The sequence below is a fragment of the Trichosurus vulpecula genome, chromosome 6, assembly GCF_011100635.1.
Source record: "Trichosurus vulpecula isolate mTriVul1 chromosome 6, mTriVul1.pri, whole genome shotgun sequence".
Taxonomy (NCBI): Eukaryota; Metazoa; Chordata; class Mammalia; order Diprotodontia; family Phalangeridae; genus Trichosurus; species Trichosurus vulpecula.
Window position 1 is genome coordinate 251316510 of NC_050578.1, and position 20810 is coordinate 251337319.

Here is a 20810-nt window from a genome sequence, read left to right on the forward strand (position 1 = left end):
AAAAGAGTAGAGGAAAATGATTCACGTGTACAAGCATATTTATAGCAACATTCTTTGTGGTATTTAAGAATTAGAAACAAAATAAGTGTTTAAAATTGAGGCATAGCCAAACAAATTGTACTATGTGAATGTAATGGAATATTATTGTATAATTAAAAATTATGGATTTGGAGGAATATAGAAAGACATTCAAACTGATGCAAAATAAAATAAGCAAGACAAAGAAAACAATTTATATTATGACAATAGGAATAAGATGAAGAAAAATAGCTCTGAAAAGACCTCAGAATTCTCACCAAAATAGCAAACAATAGTGACTTTAAGACTCAAGATAAAATTTACCTGCTCCCATCTGATAGAGAGATAACAGACTCAACAGGCAAAATGAGGTGCATTCTGAAGCCTGGCCAATGTGTTGATTTATTATTTTAGAATTTATTTCTTTTATTACAAAGGAGGGCTTCTACTTGAGCAGGTGGGGAAGTAGGGGTTGAGGTTAATGGCTAACGACAGGTAAGCAAAGAAAATATCAAAAATCTATTTTAAGGAATGTACAAATATAAGCAAAAGAAGAGAGTGATATACAAGTAGAACAGTGCTACTCTCTTTAGTACACTGAAGAATGTATATGGACTGGATTTGTAATTTCATTAAAATATATGCCCCCTTTCTATAACTCCTAGTCTCAGAGAGGTCCCTAGAACATTGGGACCTTAACTGATTTGTTCAGGTATATATAGCTAGTAAGCATCAGGTGTGACTTGAACCCAGGGTCTTCCTGACTCTGAGGCCAGCTCTCTATCCATATACCATGCTGCATCTCAACTAAGTAGAAAAATTAAATATTTCATCAAAATTCAAAGTGTACATAAGATATTTTCATGTTTTCTCACATATGGTAGTCTCTCTCATTCTTTTTTTCCCCTTGGAGGAAGGGGTATATTGAAATGATTGTGTGTGTTGATCATAGCTCAATTCTTAATTTAAAATGTTCAAAAAAATTAAAATACTAAATCAAGAACAGACATGCAATTGACCATTTAGTTGGGGGGGGGATAATATATTGAATTATGAAATTCCACTCTGTGAGAAATGGTTATTTTTCTCTTGATTAATAACTAATTATTGAATCAGAAACAAGGTTTTTCCTCTTTTCTCCTTCCTCATCAAGAGATCAACTGATGTGGGAAACTTTCTAAAAGACATACACAGGCAGGATGGCTGTGTTCTAAACAAAGATAGTAAAAGAAATTAATAGTTTGGACTAATGGGTGACATTTCTGCTCATTGCATTTACTCAGACAGGTTTGGGACAATATAGATTGTCCATTTATTCAGACAGGTGTTATGGAAATTGATAAGTCTCTTTGACCAAGATTTGGGTGATCCAAGTTACCATATGCAAAGACCCTCTTTGTAATATAGGCCACCCTTTGCTATGATATTCATTCTCTTATTAATTGTTAATGAATCAGAGTTGATTGCTATCATCAGGAACATCTGCTCTTCCCAGGGCATATAAACCGTGAGCCCACTGCCATTAAGGGTCTTTGGTCTAAGAGAGATGACCAAATAATAATCCTTTTTATTAATTAACATGGTAGCCTTATTAATAAAATGATTAAATTACCCAGAAATTATGTCTTTCAAACCTTTTTAAATGTCACAACTCAAGATATTATGAAAAGAGCAATTTCAGATTTATAGTCCTAGACCAGGGCTGTCCAAAATGAGGCCCACAGTATGATTTACGCAGCCAGCCTACAAGCACAGAAATTTACATAAATGCTTTAGTAAAGGAAGCCAAGCTACCACAGAGCTCTCACTAAAATGGCAAATCAAAATATATTGTCTATTGTTTCAACAAAAACCTAAGGTTAGACAGCCTTGTCCTAGATCAAGCAGACACAATCTAAAGCTAGTACAAAAGAAAATCTTTACAATCTAGAGGAAAGGTAGACACTGCATTGAATTATTCTAGAAAACAATATTGACATTTCAGAGTACCCACAACATATCCTTTGTCATTTCATTCAACTAATGTCTACGAAATATGAAAATTCTTCAGATATTTCACAGAAGAATAAAAATCATAGAATTTCAGAGTTTGAAGAGCACCATGAATATATGAAACAATCCAGTCTAACTCAGCCCTTCAGAAAGGTCCTCCTCCACAACTTCCTGAGAAATGGACATCTAGCTTTTGTTCAAAGTCCTCCCAATGAGCTATACTAAGTCCACAGCTCTGATACACTTAATGAATTTCCCATCAATATTCAATTCTAATTAATTCATATTTGTAATCAAATTATTATTATCCGAGTCTAATCTTCCAATCATTATGAATGCCCATAATTGTACTAACCAGTCAAGATCTCTCCATCTTGTTGGCAAGAATATCACGCCCCATGAATTAACACCTCCTGTTTCTCATTACCCAAATGGCTTAACATAAACAGAAGGTCTCCTATATTTATGGTATTACTTCATTTTGAATGTTTAATAGGTCTAAAACTAAAACAGGGAAGGCAGGTGGCACAGTGGATAGAGTGTTGGGCCTGGAGTCCAGAAGACTAATCTTCCTGTGGCCAAATCTGGCCTCAGATTCTTACTAGCTATATGATCCTAGAAGAGTAACTTAACCCTGTTTGCCTCAGTTTCTTCATCTGTAAAATGAGCTAGAGAAAGATATGTCAAATCACTCCAGTATCTTTGCCAAAGAAACCTCAGATGGGGTCACAAAGAGTCAGACATCACTGAAACCAATGAACAACAATTCTAAAAATGGATATTTTTTGATACTTCCTCTGCAGTTAGGATATATAGAGTCCCAATTCTTTATATTATTGTAATTCATCCAGCCAGTATCTATAGACATAGAAAATAGGGAAAGAATAGCACAGCTTTTCTTTTTTCCTATTCATTTTTTTGAATGAAAAGAGGTAATTAGAGCTACGTATCATAAGAGTAAATTGGGAAGCATATTTTGTAATGAAATTTTAATGTAAATATATACATGTATATATACATGTATGTATATAGACATATATGTTTATATACATACATATGCATACATATATATGTGTGTGTATGTGTATACACACACATATAGTTTGGTACCTTACTCACTATTCCTTAACTATAGCCACTACATGTTGAATCGCTGATTAATCTAGCCCTGATTTTGCCACATGGCTTGAGGAGAAAATGTCTTTTTCAAATATCTTGCATAGCATAACTTTCAGTCGGAATCTTCCCATGTCCTGTACGTGACACTTCAGTTTTTTCCTGAAAAATGAGGATCGATCAATTTAGTGAAAGAGAACTGACACAAACAAAAGTCAAATGTTACTTGACTTTTTTATCGTGTTCTTTTCTCATGTCAGTTAATACCAATGTTGTTGTTCCTCAGTCATTTCAGCCATGTCCAACGCTTCATGACTTCATCTGGGATTTTCATGGCAAAGACACTTGAAGGGTTTTAATTTCCTTCTTCAGTGGGTCCTTGTCAAGCAATCAGAGGTTAAGTGCCTCACCCAGGATCACACAGCTAGGAAGTGTCTGAGGCTGGATTTGCACTCAGGGATTCCTGACTCCATGCCCAGTGTACTCTTTCCACTAAGCCAGGAGCTGCCTCCGTAACATGAATAACTTACTGCTATTCAAGAAGATAAAAATGTTGTCTACTATCTGGCACCCAACTCCTTATTTTTCTTGCTTCTCGATCCACCAAGTTGCCAAAAAGTAAAACTACTTATGTGGTCATATAATAACAATAGCCCATAAGATTTTTCCCCATCCAGAAGAGGGCTTACCAACTGCCTCGCTAAGTTGTTCCAAGCTTCTCCCACTGCCTCTCATGAATACTTCAGCTGAGTGTTGTGTGAAGAAGCAAAATTTACATTTACTCATTACCATAGCAACTAGCTCAAGTTTAGATACAAACTGTTTTCTTAAAGGAAAAAAAAAATTACAAAAGTCTCAGATTATATCATAAGATGTAAAATCACATTCAAACAGAGTTAACAATGTTTTCAGACATAGAAATCAATTTCATTATTGTATGCCTTTAAAAGGGCATTTATTTTGGCATGTGCCACTCATCAACTAAAGGAAAATTTAAATATATCTAAATCATCTTCTGTGGTGGACATCCTACTCATAGGAACATTGTAGGCATAGATTATTATGGTGAGAGGGACTTGGGCCTTTTAAAAGTCATATTTCATCTTCAACCTGGAGTCTTTGGTTTTATTTTTATCAATTCTGTAGAAGCATATAACAACAGCATGGAAAAGTTAACCTTTTTGACAAAATAAACATATTAATGAATTAAATTGGACATAGGTCTTAATTAAGATCAATTGAGAAATTAAGTCAATCTAAGCTGATGCTAGGGAAAGCTAAAAAGAACAGTGTCTTTAAAGGAGAAAGGAAAGAATATACAAAAAAGAGTGGAAACTTTCCAGGGTACAGGGCTCTCAGAAGAAGATACAGAATGGTGGATCTTGGCCTACGAACTTAATACCAAAAAAAAAAAACCTGGGGCAGCTAGGTGGCACACTGAGTAGGGCTCTGGCCCTGGAGTCAGGAGGACCTGAGTTCAAATTCAGCCTCAGACACTTAACACACTTACTAGCTGTGTGACCTTTGGCAAGCTATTTAACCCCAATTGCCTTGCCTTCCACCCTCAAAAAAAAAAGATGATGCCAAAGTATCTTAACTCAGAGTCAAATGTTTCTAAAGTATATTCTGTTCATGTAGTATTAATTCTGTTTTACAAACCACTGAAATAATCTTCATTCCCATAACTCCTTCTCCCCCCCCTCCAAAATTCAGTATTTATAATTCCCTAATTAATTACATAAAAAAGAAGTAATTCAGACATGGGATTTTCTCAAGTCTGGTAGCTATATCTAAAATGGGGAATTTTTTAAAAAAGTTTTTGGTGTTTAGTCATGTCTGACTTTATGACTCCATTTATGGTTTTCTTGTCAAATACATTGGAGGTTTGCCATTTCCTTCTCCAGTTCATTTTATAGATGAGGAAACTGAGACAAATATAGGTTAAGTGACTTCCCCAGGGTTACATAGCTAGTAAGTATCTGAGGCCAGATTTGAATTCTGACAACTGCCTGTTCATACCTTTTGACCATTTTTCAGTTGGAGAATGTCTTGTGTTCTTATAAATTTGACTCAGATCTCTATATATGTGAGAAATGAGACCTCTATCAATAATTTCCATAGCAAGTATCTATGCTAAAGTGATGTTAAAAGAGGATATGTTAATAAAAATTAATGTTCAATTTTAACTACGGTCCTAAGATTTCTATACATTATTTCAGATATGATCACACTATAGGTCAGAGTACACTGGAAAAATCAGCTCTCTGGTTCTGAAAGCAAATTATCTCCCTTAAGTCTGCTTTAATAGCCAGTGACATCCCTTCCAACCACTTTTCTTTTCTACGCTGATGATTCCCAGACCTGTATATCCAGGCTTGCTCTCTCTCTACTGAGCTCCAGTCTCCATTCACCAACAGCCTTGTAGACGTCCTGGATTGGATGCTCCACAGGCATCTTAATTTCAGCATAATAAAAATAAAATAAAATAAAACAAAGCGTATAGTTACCTCCTTTAAATGTTTCCCTCTTCTCAACTTTCATACCACTATCAAAAGTAATATCATTTCTACCAGTCACTAGATGGCACCGTTAATAGAGTAGGGGGTCAGAGTCAGGAAGATTTCTCATCTTCCTGAATTTAAATCTTGCCTCAGATACTTACTAGCTGTGTTGTCCTAGGGCAAGGCACTTAATCCTGCTTGCCTCAGTTTCCTCATCTGTAAAATAAGTTGGAGAAAGAAATGGCCACCTACTTTAGCATCTCTGCCAAGAAAACCCCATATGGGGTTCACAAAAGGTCAGATACCACTGAACAACAACAAACCAGTCACACAGTCTCACCACCTTGACTCCTCATTCACATTTATCTCATACATATAATCTGTGGTTGAATTTCATCATTTCTACCTAAATCTCTCGTATATGTATCATCTTCTCTTCACTCATACAAGTACCTTACCAAGTACAAACCCTCATCACCTCTCAACTGGTCCATTATTTTAATTGTTCTCCCTACCTTGTTTTTTTTTCCCCTTTCCAAATCAAGCCATCTTTCCCTCAGCTGCCAAAATGATTTTTCTAAAGAGCAGATCTGATCCTTCCCTCCTGTCCCTCCCCAAACAAACTCCCTATTACCTCCATGATCAAATATAAACTCTTCTGTTTAGGCATTTAAAGACTTTCACAATCTGGCCCCTTTCTGCCTTTCCAGCCTAATTATACTTCATTCCTTCCAAATACTCTATGATTCAAACACCCTTGCCTACTTAACTGTCCTTTACACCAGACATTCCATCTCTGCACTTTTCCACAGTCTGTCCTACAACCTGGAATGTTCTCTCTCCTGGTCCAACTCTTGGCTTTCCTTCCTTCCTTCAAAACTCGATTCAAATCCTACCTTCTGCAGTACTGATTGTCCTATCCTATCCCCTGACATTCCTCAGAAAACCACTTAAATTTATATTGGCTATACCTCACATATACATAGAAATTCACATATTGTCTCCCCCATTAAAGTATGAGAACCTCGAGGGCAGAAACCATGTTTTTGCGTTTCTATGTATTCCCCATGCTTGGCACAATCTCTTGGCTGATAGCAAGTGTTTGATAAGTGTATGTTGACTGACTGACTGAGAATTTATGACTCATTATGTACAACAGCAGTAAAAAGGCTTCCCTCACACTTTGCATAACACAGATTACCTTAGCTAGAAAATGTTATCCTAACAATTTCTCTAAGACCTCTCTTTCCAAGAACTTTTTGTGCTAAAAGCAATTGGGGGTGGGTGGGTTACTTCTCTTTGTTGCCAAGGTTTTCATGATCTCTTCATTTATTGGACAACAAACTTTGACCAGGCTTTTGTGTCATAATTGAGCTGTATGAGGTTCAAGCTGGTCACCTAAAAAAAGTGATTGTAAACTACCAATTCTTTGGTAGAGTTGCTCACTGCTTCAGGGTGAGTATGAAATTCAATTCCCTTAAAATACTTGATAGCTAATATACAAAACAAGAAAAAACATAATGGTGAAGACAAATTGTCATTGTTCTTGAGATCACCAATTAATAGATGGTTCAGGTTGGCTAGATGTTGAATGTTCTTAATCATATTTTAAACATTATACCCCTTTGTTCCTGGCAATGGAGGTCCACCATGTATTCCATAGCCTTGAGGATGTTTATTAAAATTGGCATCTGAATCAGCAAAGAAAATAGATTATTACATATAAGAGTTTCATTTATAAATGAGGGCTTAAGTAGAAGTTTGTGCAGCCCAGGCAAAGAAAAAAAATAAATATCTTTGGCATTCTTCATGGGACATACTCTACAGTAAAAATGAATACTATGAGAATTAAGAAGATGTGCATGGAAAAGAACAGTGTAGATACTATTATTCATGGGCTCAGAGATCAATGACAGAAAAAGACATTTGGAAAAGGAGATAAAAATTCAGAGAAAAGAATAGGAAAAGATGTGCAATTGCATCTCAGCTCATGCTAAGTTGTGAGAACTTGGACTTAATTGAAAAGAATTTTTAAAATCTATGACTTTTTTTAAAATCTCAGATGGAATGGTTATCAAATCTATACATGTTAGGAAAGGGCCGCTAAAATGATGGCTCACAAATGGCAGGATCCAAAAGGCTGCTGAACAAGCTAGAACATTGGGCTAAATCTAATTTTATTCAACTCAACAGAGGTCAAAGTAAAGGCTTTGGATACCTTTACAAGCAAAAGATGGGTGTGACTAAGTGGCCCAGTAACAGTTTCACAAGAAAAAAAAAGAAATATGGTTTTCTTTTCTTTTCAAGTAGACCACAATCAAGGTATAAGGTGACATTATGATATGATATGAAAGGGTAGCTAGGTGGCACAGTGGATAGAATGCCAAGCCAGTAATCGAGAAGATATGAGTTCAAATCTCACCTCAGGTACTTGCTAGCTGGTCTGACCCTGGACAAGTCACTTAACCCTGTTTGCCTCACTTTCCTTATCTGTAAAATGATTGGAGAAGGAAATGGCAAACTAGTCCAGTATCTCTGCTAAGAAAACCTCAAATAGGGTCGTGAAGAGTTAGACATGACTGAACATTTAAAATAACATTTTAAGGCAATCAAAAATTGATGTAAATTTTGGATGCATCATGAGACAATATTAAAGACTAGAGAATAAAGTATAACACTATAAATTGGTCCCTGATCAGTACATGTCTGAAGTATTATGTTTAGTTCTGAATATTATAGGAAATACATTGATAAAGTAGAGATTATCCAGTGGTGAGTGACAAAGTTGGTCACATCTTCAGGTTAAGGATAATCTCAAGATCATAGACCACATAGGATCACATGAAGAATTTGAGGATATTTAGTCTGGAGGAGAAAAGTCTTTGATGGGACAAGATAAGTACGTTCAAGCCTTTGAATAATTCTCACATGAAAAGAGGAATTATCTTTGTTTGCCTCAATCCAACAGGGAAGAAAAATCCAAGGTAATGAATATAATCTGTAAAAGGTAAATTTAGGCTTTAGGAAAGGGAAAAATGACTGACAATTTGAGCTTTGCTAACTAGAGTGGGTGGTCTCTGTATATAGTGGGTTCTTCCTCTCTTGAGGTCTTGAAACAAGCTCTGTAGGTAGATTGTAAAGAGATATTTTTCCCTTGTGAAGAGTCACAAAAAGGTGGTTTCAAGGTTCCTTCCTATTGTGAAAAGTATGTGATGTTTCTAAGGCAACTCTCTGATATTAAGTGGAAGAAAAGTTGCCAATCTGCGTTGTTGGAGTTTTTCATACAGGAATTCATAGCTCCAGTCTCCACTTATATCCCCATTCTTAGTCATCCTATTCTGAATTCACTCCTGGTTTATCAGTGGCCTTTCTAATATGTGGTCCTGATCTCTCTTCCTTTTTTGCAGAAGTGGGAGACAATGGGTGTGAAACATTGACAAAATGCTATACTAATACCATGTGAGAACACAATCAATCAATGAATCAATAAGCATTGAATCTGCTACTTTGTACCAGGCACTTTCAGTCCCTGAGGATAAAAAGATAAAAATTAAACCCTCAAGGAAATGAAATTTCCCTCAATGAGCTTACATTCTATAAGAAGAAATGTGTACATTCATATAGAATGGATTAAATGAATTATATACAAAGTAAATACAATTCAAGGTTTTAGAAAGGCACCAGCCAGGGAGGTTGTGGGGAGAATGAGGATGGGAGGGAATAGATCTGAAAACTCCACATGTAAGAGGTAACATTTACACTAAGTTTTGAAGGAAACTACAGTTTCTAATATGCTGGCCTGAGGAAGGAGGCCATTCCAGTTATAGGGGCCAGCTCGAGAGAAAAGGAAAAACAAATAACTAGTCAAAGAGATGAGGGGGTAGAGTACTGGGTTGGAAACCATGTACTTTGAGAAAAACAAATTAAATAGCAGCTGACACATATATAGAGAGAGAAATGTGTATACATACAAATATATACATATGTACATACTTGTATACACATGTGTATACATGCATACATGTTTTTTATTTGCTTCAGTTCCATAGAGAGCTCCTAATAAGGATTTTTCTCTACCAATGGTGACCAACACCTTCTGTGCAACTCATAGTCTCAGAGAATATCCTGGATGCACTGGGATATCAAGCCCCTCAGCATCATGGAGCTAGTGTGTATCAGGGGCAGGAACTGATCTCAAAGCTGACCTTTTTAATTTCCCCTTTTGTCATGCACGTACCCAAGTACAAGGTATACTGAGAATCAATGAGCAGACCGATTTTGCCAATGCATGGGGAATGCAGAGTGAGTGGTAGCATGTAATGAGATTGAAAATGGAGGGTAGTATTAGAAGAGAGAGCTTAAAGTCCAGGCACAGGATTCTAGTGGTAGGCTGGTCATATAATCATAAAGAGGGTGCCATCATAAGGGAAATGTGGGGACCCAACTAATCTCCACAGAAATATCAAAGGAGAGGAAGACCACCAACCAGTCAGTGAGCTTCTCTATGAAGGATTTATGGAAAATATAGAATGAACTGTCTTAGAGGGGAAAGCATGAAGGTAGAAGTCAGAGTTGGGGGAATGGTTGCAATCTGCACTAATGAGCCTGGACGAAAGGGAGATTCTAGTATTGGAGAGAGAAAATCACAGGATTTTGACCCAGGAGAGGCCTTTTGCAATCAATCTAGTCCAGCCATATCTATAAATTTATAGGTGAGGAAACTGAAGTCCAAAGAGGCTGAGGGATCTTCCCGTGGTCCCTCAGTTGTGCACGTCAGACCTAGGGCTTACACCTGGGACTTCTGGTGCCAAACATACCACTCTAGCCCCCAGCATTGTCCTTAGACTCTTTTCTGTACTCCATAGTGGTGTCGTCCCTTTTCCATCCATCGCTAGGGAGTGATAACACCTCATTTCAACGGCAACTAGAATGCAAAAAGAACTTTGATGAACAATTAGTAAGTATCTTTAAATACTTGTGCCAGGCATTGTGCTAATCACAGTACAGCCTTGGGAAGTATAAGGTTAAGGTAAACAAAAAATAATACATCAATATGATTTTGAGGCCCTCTGGAAGCATATGGCCTATCTTTTCCCCCACTGTTATTAACCTATTTTTTGTTTTATTCTTTAGAAAGCATCAACTAATAAACATGTAATCTCAACAGAACAACTAGGTGGTGCAGTGGAGAGAGTGCTGGGCCTGGAAGTCAGGGAGCCTCATCTTCCTGAGCTCAAATCTGGCCTCAGACACTTACTAGCGGTGTGACCCTGGGCAAATCACTTCACCATTTGCCTCAGTTTCCTCATCCGTAAAATGAGCTGGAGAAGGAAATGGCAAACCACTCCAGGATCTCTGGTTCACAGTAGGTGCTTAATAAATGTTTACTGAACTAAAATGAATAAATATTTGTTTCTAGAAATCAATTTGAAGGAAAGCAAAGGCTTCTAAGAGGCAAATTAAGATGGAAGAGCATCTCAAACACAGAGAGTTGGCCTGTGCTGTGGGATGCAGCATCACGTTTGGGGCAACAGCAAGAATGTCAGTTTGACTGGTGTGGAGTGTGTGTGAGGTGTAATAAATCTTGAAAGTATATTGGGCATAGGTTGTGAAGAATTTTAAGTAGGTAAACGGAGGAGTAAAATATATATATATATATATATATATATATATATATATATATATATATATATATATGTATATGTATGTATATGTATGTTTTGAGCATAGAGGCAATTGGGAGCCCTTGAAGTTTACCGAGTATAGGAATGGCCCGATCAGATCTACACTTCAAGAAAATCACTTTGACAGCTCTATGGAGGATGAATTTTAATGAGGAGAGACTAAGCATGAAGAATTTTTTGCAATAACCTGCAAGTGATGAGCACCTGAACTAAGGAGTTGCCCTGAGAGTCAAAAGAAGGAAAGAACAGGAACCAAGATTTAGAAACCAAGAACACCGGATCCCAGAGCCGCAAAGGATTATGGGGAAAGCCAAAAAAAAAAAAGAAAGAAAGATAGAGGGACTCGTACCAGAGGAAGAGCATATGCTTTATTTTTGTCTCCCTTTCTTTGGTTTGCTGTTTCATAGATTATGTATTTTGGGTGAATTTGCATTTGTACGCCATGACTGGAGGTCAGCCTGCTATGGACAATTGTTCTACCTGTGCTTTTATTTCCAATTTCTATCAAGGCACATCTTTGATTTCCCACTGTCTGCTCGGCTGGAATGCCAGCATATGGATTTCTGTACCTTCCACAGAGTCAAGGATTCCAAAGCACAGCCCACTTTCAGGAAGGATAAATTAATCATTTCCATCAACCATAGCAAAGAGGTGATTAAGTGTTGGCTACACTAAACATTTAATTTCCCCAGCTGGATTGCCGGGCAGTGTCTTCTCTGCATATAACACTTGTCACAGTGGTTTAACCGCAGCTCTAAAATGCATTTACTTATGCCTCAAGCTATCAGGTGATCTTGCATGTTAGTTCTTTTCCTTTTCTGAGAAGAGGAGGTAGGGGAAATTGGGATGGTGAAATGCCAGACTCAGATAAGTGGGACAAACTGCAGCCCTGCTGAAGGTGGAAGCTGAGAAATTATTTTAGCTGGAGACTCTAGAAATTTATTACTTAATTTATAATCTTCTATCCATATCCCTAACTAGGTGTGGGAAGGCAGGGCTCTGTCCCAGGTCAGAAAATTTTGAGGGCTCTGGGTTAGCACCATCCTGCCTGGAACTTCCTCCCTTGCCACAAATATCCTATCCATAGAAGCAAAAATAGCAGCCTTTGCCATTGAGGATCTCTTTCTCCCCTGCCCTGTTCTACTCCTGGAAATGATGTCATGCTTACTCCTTGTTGCCCCAAAACTCTTCCCTTTCTTACCCTATCTCACTCCTCCTCGAATGGAAGCAAAACATCTTCCCTCAGATGGTCACATGTTCAGCAGGATCGAAACCTCTCAGCATACCAGGGTTTGCTTCCTCTCTAACCCAAATCAGCATTCCCCACCCTCACTGTCCATCACCATTACCACCCCACCCCACCCCACCCAAAAATATTGCTATAGTGACAGCACGATATTACACTATCTCATTTATCATCTTAGGCTTCTTTTTTCTTTTCATTTTTAAAGGCCTTGGGTTGGCTTTGGTTTGACCAAAATCTGTATCACAAATTTCCTCACTTAAAAACTCATATAAAAATGAGGAAAATAACTACACATAGAGAGATCCACCAATATTCATCATTTCCAAATTTAAAAGAAGAGGAGGATTAGGAGGAGAGGTGGAAGAGAAGAAGGAAGAAGAGAAAGAAAGGAGGAAGAGGAGGAGGATGAAGAGGAGGAAGAGGATGAGGAAGAGAATGAGAAGGAAGAGGAGAAGAAGAGGAAGAAGAGGAAGAGGAGAAGGAGGAGAATAAGGAAGAGGAGGAGGAGGGAGATGGAGAGGAAGAGGATGAGGAAGAAGAGGAAGGGAAGGAAAAGGAAGAGGAGGAGGAAAAGGTAAAAGAGGATGAGGAGAAATATTCCTTGGAAGTAGAAAGTTTGGTTGAATGAGTCCTGAATTTGGAGTCATAGGACCTGGATTCAGATTCTGACTTTGCCATTTTGTGTGACATTGGCTGATTCACTTAAAAATCTGTTGGCTTCAGGATTCCCATGCCTAACCAAAAGAGGGAGACAAAGCAGGATGAGTTCTTGCTCTAAATCTGTTACCTTATTGTCTTAGTGATTTAACCACTCTGGGCCTTAATTTCTTCAACTCTAAAATGAGGGAGCTGGATTAGATCAGTGGTTCACATTTAGTGGTACATCTCCAACTTCCTTTTAGAACTCTTAAACTCAATATGTCCCAAATAGAACTCATTATGTTTCAACTTACAGCCTTCTGGTCCCCTACTTTCCCTATTACTGTAGAGGAAAATATCATCCTCCCAGCCCCTTGGGCTCACAACCTAGGAGTCACGCTGGACTTTTCACTGTCGTTCACCTTCCAGATCCAAATGGCTGCCAGTGGTTCACCTGTGCACCATCTCCTGAATATTTCCCCTCCTCTCTTCTGACAATGCCCTTAACCTGGTGAAGGTCCTTATCACCTCTCACCTGGTCTACTGCAATAGCTGCTGGTGGGTCTGCCTGCCCCAAGTCTCTCCCCACTCCAATCCATCCTCTATTCAGCCACTAAAGGGATTTTCCCAAAGCGCAGGTCAGATCATGTCAAACACACCCCAACTCAATAAACTCCAGTGGCTCCCTATTGCTTCCAGGATCAAATACAAAAATGCTCTGATTTACAATCAAAGCCCTTCATAACCCAGGCCCCTCCTACCTTTTCAGTCTTCTCACACCTTACTGCCTGACACATATTCATTGATCCAGCACATTGGCCTCCTGGCTGCTCCGCAAAGAAAACACTCCATCTCTTGGCTATGGACATTTTCTCTGGCTGCTCCTCCCCCATGCCTGGAAAGCTCCCCCTCCTCAATTCAGACTACTGACCTCCCTGGATTCTTTTGAAGTCTCAATTAAAACGCTCCTTTCTAGAAGCTAAGTCCATTTCAGTCGTGTCCGACTCTTCGTGACCTCATTCAGGGTTTTCTTGGTGAAGATACTGGAGTGGTTTGCCATTTTCTTCTCCAGCTCATTTATAGATGAGGAACTGAGGCAAACATAGTTAAGGGATTTACCCAGGGTTACAGAGCTAGTAAGTATCTGAGGCTAGACTTGAACTCAAAAAGCTGAGTCTTCCTGACTCCAAGTCCTGCAATTTATCCACTGCGCCACCTAGCTGCCCCAACCTTAGCCTTCTTCAAGCCCTCTGATTTCTAGAGCATTTCAGCTATTCACTATGTGTGTGTATATATATGTATAAGTATATATATAAACACAAATATACACACACTATATATACACACATTCATACTATACATACATATTATATATACATGCATACTATATATAACATGTATACATATACATACATGTGTATGTATATGTGTGTATACATATATATGTATATATACATACACATATATATGAATGTTAGTATGTTGTCTCTTCCATTAGATTGAAAGCCCCTTGAGGTCAGAAACTCTTTTTTGTATAGTAAGAACGTAATACAGAGCCTGGCACATAGTAGGAGCTTAATGTTTATTAATTAATTGATTGGTTTTGGTTCACAAAAACCTTGGTGATTCATGACAATAATCCAAAGACATTTTGCTAAAAATTCTTTAATGAAATCAAAAGCAATAAAGTGAATTATAAACAATAGTATATTAAATTGTACTGGAAGTTCACAATGTGGTGGTGGTGGTGCTAATGGTGTTGGATGGTTGATATTCATCTTGTTAGACTTTGATGGAACAAAAAAAAAACACTGGGAACCGCTGAACAAGGGGATGTCTGTGGTCCCTTCTATCTCTAATCTTTGATCCAAAGAAACTCCTTGTGACTTCAGAGAGGATGGTGGTATCAGCTGACTCTACAATCTGGCCTACAATTCACTCTCTTTCTTTGCAGTAATCACTATGGAGGCTTTCGACTTCCTCTCATTTAAATATAACACATTCCTGCCATAAAAGTTATTTTTGTCAAAGCCTATAGATACCAACTACCTGCTTGTCAGCAAATAGCAAAGGAAAAGGCTAATTATAAACCATACTGAGGTTTTATATAAGCAAGATTGAGGAAGAGGAACAATGGAAATACACTTAGTGCTCAGGTGACCTGGGTTCAAAACTCAGCTTGTAGCCTTCTACCTGTTAGACCAATAATCCAATAAACATTTATTAAGTACCCACTATATGCCAGGCACTATGCTAAAGATTGGGGACTTTTCAGTCCTGTCTCACTTTTCTGACACCATTTGGGGTTTTTTTTGCAGAGGTACTAGAGTGGTTTGCCATTTTCTTCTCCAGCTCATTTTACAGATAAGGAAACTGAGGCAAACAGGGTGAAGTGACTTGCCCAGGGTCATAGAGCTAGTAAGTGTCTGAGTACACATTTGAATGCTGGAAAAAGGAGTCTTCCTGACTCCAGACCTCTCACTCTATCCACTATGCCACCTAGATGCCCGAAAGTCTGGGGATACAATTAATACAATGAAAGGCAGTCTTTGTCCTCAGTAATCTAAGGAGAGAGACAAAACACAAAAGGAGGCACAAAACAGGGTGTGGTATATCTAGCTCTGGGGTATCTTGTTCCATGGAGATGAAACCAGGCAGAGCAGCAGATGCAAAGTGGTGTGAGCTAAGTCTAATTTCTACCCTCTGTAAAGGAAGGCATGGTGGGGGGAGAGGGTTTGGTCTTCCTCCCTCCAGCCCTCCAATCAGATGGGATAGGAAGCTCAGGGAGGTGTTATCAATCAAAGCTAGAGTTTTAGCAGCATGGTGGTGAGTATAGGGATGGTGAGCTTATCCTGGGAAGGGCTTCCTGTTCCCTGGAATTAAAATCAGGCAGGGCAGCATATGTAAAGTGGAGTGAGTTGAGAGTCAGGTTCCACTTAGACCTTAAGAAAGTAAACCTCTTTGGGCTTCATTTCCTCATGTGGCACAGTGGAAGCTTCTTTAAGGTCAGGGACTCCTTTTTTGGAATTCATATAACCCCAGCTGCTAGTGAAGTATCTGGAACCTAGAAATAAAGGTTTATTGATTATTATTTAAACTGGGGAAGGAGTGGATTAGATGACCTCTAAGGTCCCCCACTAGCTCTGAATTTATGATACTACGATTATTTTCCTCTTTATTGTGTGGGAAGGAAATTCTTCTCAAAAATCTGTTAAGGTAATAGCCATAGTTGGTGGCAGTGGGGGATTGGAGGAGGGGTAGCTGCAGGACTCTGATCAAGGACAGTTAAATCTAAAGGCTGCCAACAGTACTTGCTGTCCTTTATTAGTCTAGAAACAACTAAGATTAGCACATGAGAAGAATAATTAGGTCAAATAAAAAGATACCAGACTACACCTAAATTTCCTTCTCTGAGAGAAATAAGTTTCTCCTTGGTCTGTCTTGGCTTAACTGACTCTTCCCAGTTCTTCCCATATACCACTTTCCTCAGCAACAAATTTCAGCATCCTAGGATTTCCTAGCCCACATGGAGTCTAACCAACCACTCAATATATTCAGGCACTCACATATGCCAATTGCCCAGGTACATTTCCCCTCTTGTCTTGGAGTACAGAAGCTTCAGTCGAAGGATTTTCTTCAGTTTTTAGAATGGAAAATTTTTAGAGTTGGAATGAACTTCCTTGACTGTCTAGTCTAACGCATATTGGAAGAAAAAAAAATTTAAACACTCCACAAGAAGTATCCCTTCAACCTTTGAAGACCTTCAAAAAGGAGGAACATTTAATCTCTGGAGTAACCTCTTTGACTTTGAGAAGGAAGGAAACATTTATTAAGCATCCACCATGTGCCAGGCACTATAATAAGCACCATGCAAATATTATCTCATTTGATCCTCATAACAATACTGGCAGGTAGATGCTATTTTTATCACCATCTTGCAGTTGAGAAAACTGAGACAAACAGAGATTAAGTGACTTGCCTAGGGTCACACAGCTAGTAAGTGTCTGAGGACAGATTTGCTCTCAGGTCTTCCTGACTCAGGTGACTACTGCACCATCTAGCTATCTCTATCTCTAATTGCTAGAAAGTATTTTATTGAGCTGAAATGTGCCTCCCAGAAACTTTAACTCAGTGATCCAAACTCACTTCTCTGAGACCAAATAGAACAAGGTTAATCACTCTTCTGTAGGTCTGCCCTCAAACACAGGAAACTATCATTTCCCTCCTATCCCCTTCTTCCCCCCCCAAAAAAAATCATTTTATCCAGGGTAAAATTAGGTTGGTCAAGGAAAGTTCCATTCATTGATGTGTTTCCCCCCTACATTTTGAGCCCTATCTTCCCTTTCTCCTTTTCATCAACCCAATATAGGGCCTCTAGAGATCTATCCATTATCATGTATGAGTTGGTATGGCAGATAAGGACCATAATTCACCCTCTCCCAGAGAACTTACAGAAAGTACTTAACAGCTACCAGGCTATGTCTTCCATTGTGACATGGGGTAAAAAAACAGAGGAGGTAGCAAGAATCCATATCCATGTTTGATGATGGTCAAATATTTCCTCTGAATACGAATAAGCATAAAAGCTTGTCCAATGTTATCATGTTTCAAAAAACTAGACTTCCATCGGTGTATGTACACTCTTCAGTCTAGCTAGTCCATAGCCTTATTATATAGCTTGAGCATTAAATGATCAATGAAAAAAATGTCACCACTCTGTCATTCTTACTAGTGATGAGAATGGGCTTCAGATAACAGATACAACATCTATCACCATGAACTTAGCCCAGAGATCACACTCGCAATTTTGCAGGATCTATCAGAGTTTTGGAAAACCAAGAATCAAATACATATGAAGATAGGAGGTATTAGAATAGGATTTGAGTGGAATAGAGGCATAGTATATGCTCACTAATGACCTCAAAAAGTCCAGTTACATATATAGTCATATTATACTATATTACAGATGACTGCTTAGTATAGAGACTCCCTGGTCTGGGAGTCAAGAGACCTGAGTTCTGATCTCTGCTCTGCTATTATACTACCAAACAACTTTTGGCAACTGGGCCTTGGGTTTCTCATCTGCAAGATATTACTTTGGAATGTGGAGACGGTGTTAGAAGAGAAATTGCTGGATTTTGAGCCAAAGGACTGGGTTCAAACAAGCTCTTCCTTGTTTGGCTTGTGTCTTCATTGTCCAAATTACCTAACCTCCGTTTCAACTATAAAATGAGGGGCTTGGATTAGATGACATCAAAGTTCCTTTCCATCTGTTGGTCTATGATTCTATGATCTTTATGGCTAGATAATCTCTGAAATCCCTTCTAGGACTAAGAGTTCATGATGACAGCATCATATGCTTTATTTTGACTACTGTGATAGGCTAAATCAAAATTGTTTTAAAACTTGGCTCAGTTTTATGTTTAAAGGTTGCCTAAAATAAATTGTTGTCTTTCTGCTTCTCTCCCTAGCTCACTGCCAGTAAAAGTGTTCCCAAAGCAGGATGGTGAGGGTTGGAGTCAACGGATTTGGCCGTATCGGGCGTCTCGTAACCAGGGCTGCATTTCAAACAGGCAAAGTAGATATTGTGGCCATTAATGATCCTTTCATTGATATAAACTACATGGTTTATCTGTTCAAATATGATTCAACTCATGGAAAATTTCAAGGCTCTGTCAGAGCTGATTATGACAGGCTGGTGATAAATGGAAGATCTATTACTGTCTCCCAGGAAAAGGATCCTGCCAATATCAGATGGGGAAGTGTTGGTGTTGAATATGTCATAGAATCTACTGGTGTCTTCACCACCATGGAGAAGGCTCAGGCTCACCTGAGGGGGGGCTGCAGACGAGTCATCATCTCTGCTCCTTCAGCTGATGCCCCCATGTTTGTGATGGGAGTAAACCATGAGACCTATAATAATTCTTATACAGTAGTTAGTAATGCCTCATGTACTACCAACTGTTTGGCCCCTCTAGCCAAGGTCATCCATGAAAACTTTGGCATTGTAGAAGGACTCATGACTACGATCCATGCCACTACTGCTACCCAGAAGACTGTAGATGGCCCTAGTGGCAAAAACTGGCGTGATGGCCGTGGAGCTGGCCAGAACATCATTCCTGCTGCCACGGGGGCTGCCAAGGCTGTGGGCAAAGTCATCCCTGAACTTAATGGCAAACTTACTGGCATGGCCTTTCGAGTCCCTGTTCCTAATGTGTCAGTTGTAGATCTGACCTGCCGCCTGGAGAGACCTGCCACATTTGATGATATCAAGAGGCTTATGAAACAAGCATCTGAGGGACATATGAGAAATATCCTTGGCTACACAGAGGACCAAGTTGTATCCACTGATTTCATTGGTGACGTCAACTCTTGCACTTTTGATGCTGAAGCTAGTATTGCCCTCAATGATTACTTTATTAAACTCATTGCCTGGTATGATAATGAATTCGGTTATAGTAACCGTATGTTGGATCTCATTGTCTATATGTCCTCCAGGGAATAATGCAGAGAAGCTGTGGATCTTCAACATTAAGCAGAAGTGTTCTGCAGCCTAGGTGTTCCTATGCTAAATTTACTTCGTTACAACAACAGTTCTCATTCCAAGGTAGTTCCCCTTCACTTAATAGAGGGGAGAAGCATTGAGTCCTGTATTCTTTACCATCAATAAAGTCAGCACTGTACCCACTAAAATGGTTTTCTTTTTTCCTGTTCTGCCCAGAGAAGGCTCTAGATGATTCTGGCCCCCCCCCAAACCCCCCAAACGAACAGAAAACAAAACAATGTTCATTTCCTCTTTCTTCATTTTTTTCTGTTCTATGCCCTTTATTTACCCACCTCTTAAAATATCCTCTTTACTTTTAATATCTTCTCCCCATTCCATGTTCCCATACCTCCTCTAACATAAAAATCTGGTTTCAGGACTTCATTTACATTGGCACCTAAAGGGTTAATAATAATTCAGCTCATATCCCTGGTACTCTTTAAATTTTAACCCAGGTCATAGTCTTAAGGTAAAGGGGATAAAACCCTAATCTGTGCCTTTTTAGGCATCCCACTTGTGCTAGCCTGTTAGGGAAGATGGGTCAATTAATCATTTTCAACAATTTTTGTACCTCTAATCTGCCTGGATATATTAGGTACTGGGCTACAAAGATGAAAATAAACTGTTTTTGTCCTCGAGGAGCTTATATTCTATCAGAGAAAATAATGTTAGACACATAAACAAGATAGGTAAAATAATCACAGAGTAAAATTAATAAAAGGTGCTAGTAGCTGGAGGATCAGAATCTCTCCCAATTCCTTGATTTCATACTTTTACAGACTGCCAGGTGAATAACTGGTTCTAGCTATGATTCATAACCTATTTTATGAATCCTTTTGGAGAAACTATAATCTAGATCTACAATACAGAATACAATCAGAAAAAGAGTACAAACTTTTAAGAGTAATGCACATTTTTAATTGCTTTGAAGCAGAATGGTATATATAAACAGAGAGGCACCTTTAAAGCCAAGAGACTGGGAGTTCAGCTCCTTCCACATTCTGTCTTTGTAAACCTAGAAAAGTCACCTGGTCCTCCAAAGCTCTAGGCAACTCTCAAAGGCTTAATTG

General features: G+C 38.7%; 1 protein-coding gene across 2 annotated transcripts; it reads left to right on the forward strand.

The window, feature by feature from the left end:
* Window positions 1-7058: 7058 nt before the first annotated feature.
* Window positions 7059-19886, forward strand: LOC118854086 (glyceraldehyde-3-phosphate dehydrogenase-like). 2 transcript variants are annotated; one of them, XM_036764402.1, is made up of 2 exons: window positions 7059-7082; window positions 18668-19886. In XM_036764402.1, the coding sequence occupies exon 2, from the start codon at window positions 18700-18702 to the stop codon at window positions 19699-19701; it is 1002 nt and encodes a 333-aa protein (XP_036620297.1). In that variant the 5' UTR covers window positions 7059-7082; window positions 18668-18699; the 3' UTR covers window positions 19702-19886. The 2 variants fall into 2 exon arrangements, with proteins under 2 accessions (XP_036620297.1, XP_036620298.1); XM_036764403.1 differs by lacking the exon at window positions 7059-7082 and adding an exon at window positions 12660-12689 and having other exon boundaries at window positions 18685-19701.
* The last annotated feature ends 924 nt before the right edge of the window (window positions 19887-20810 follow it).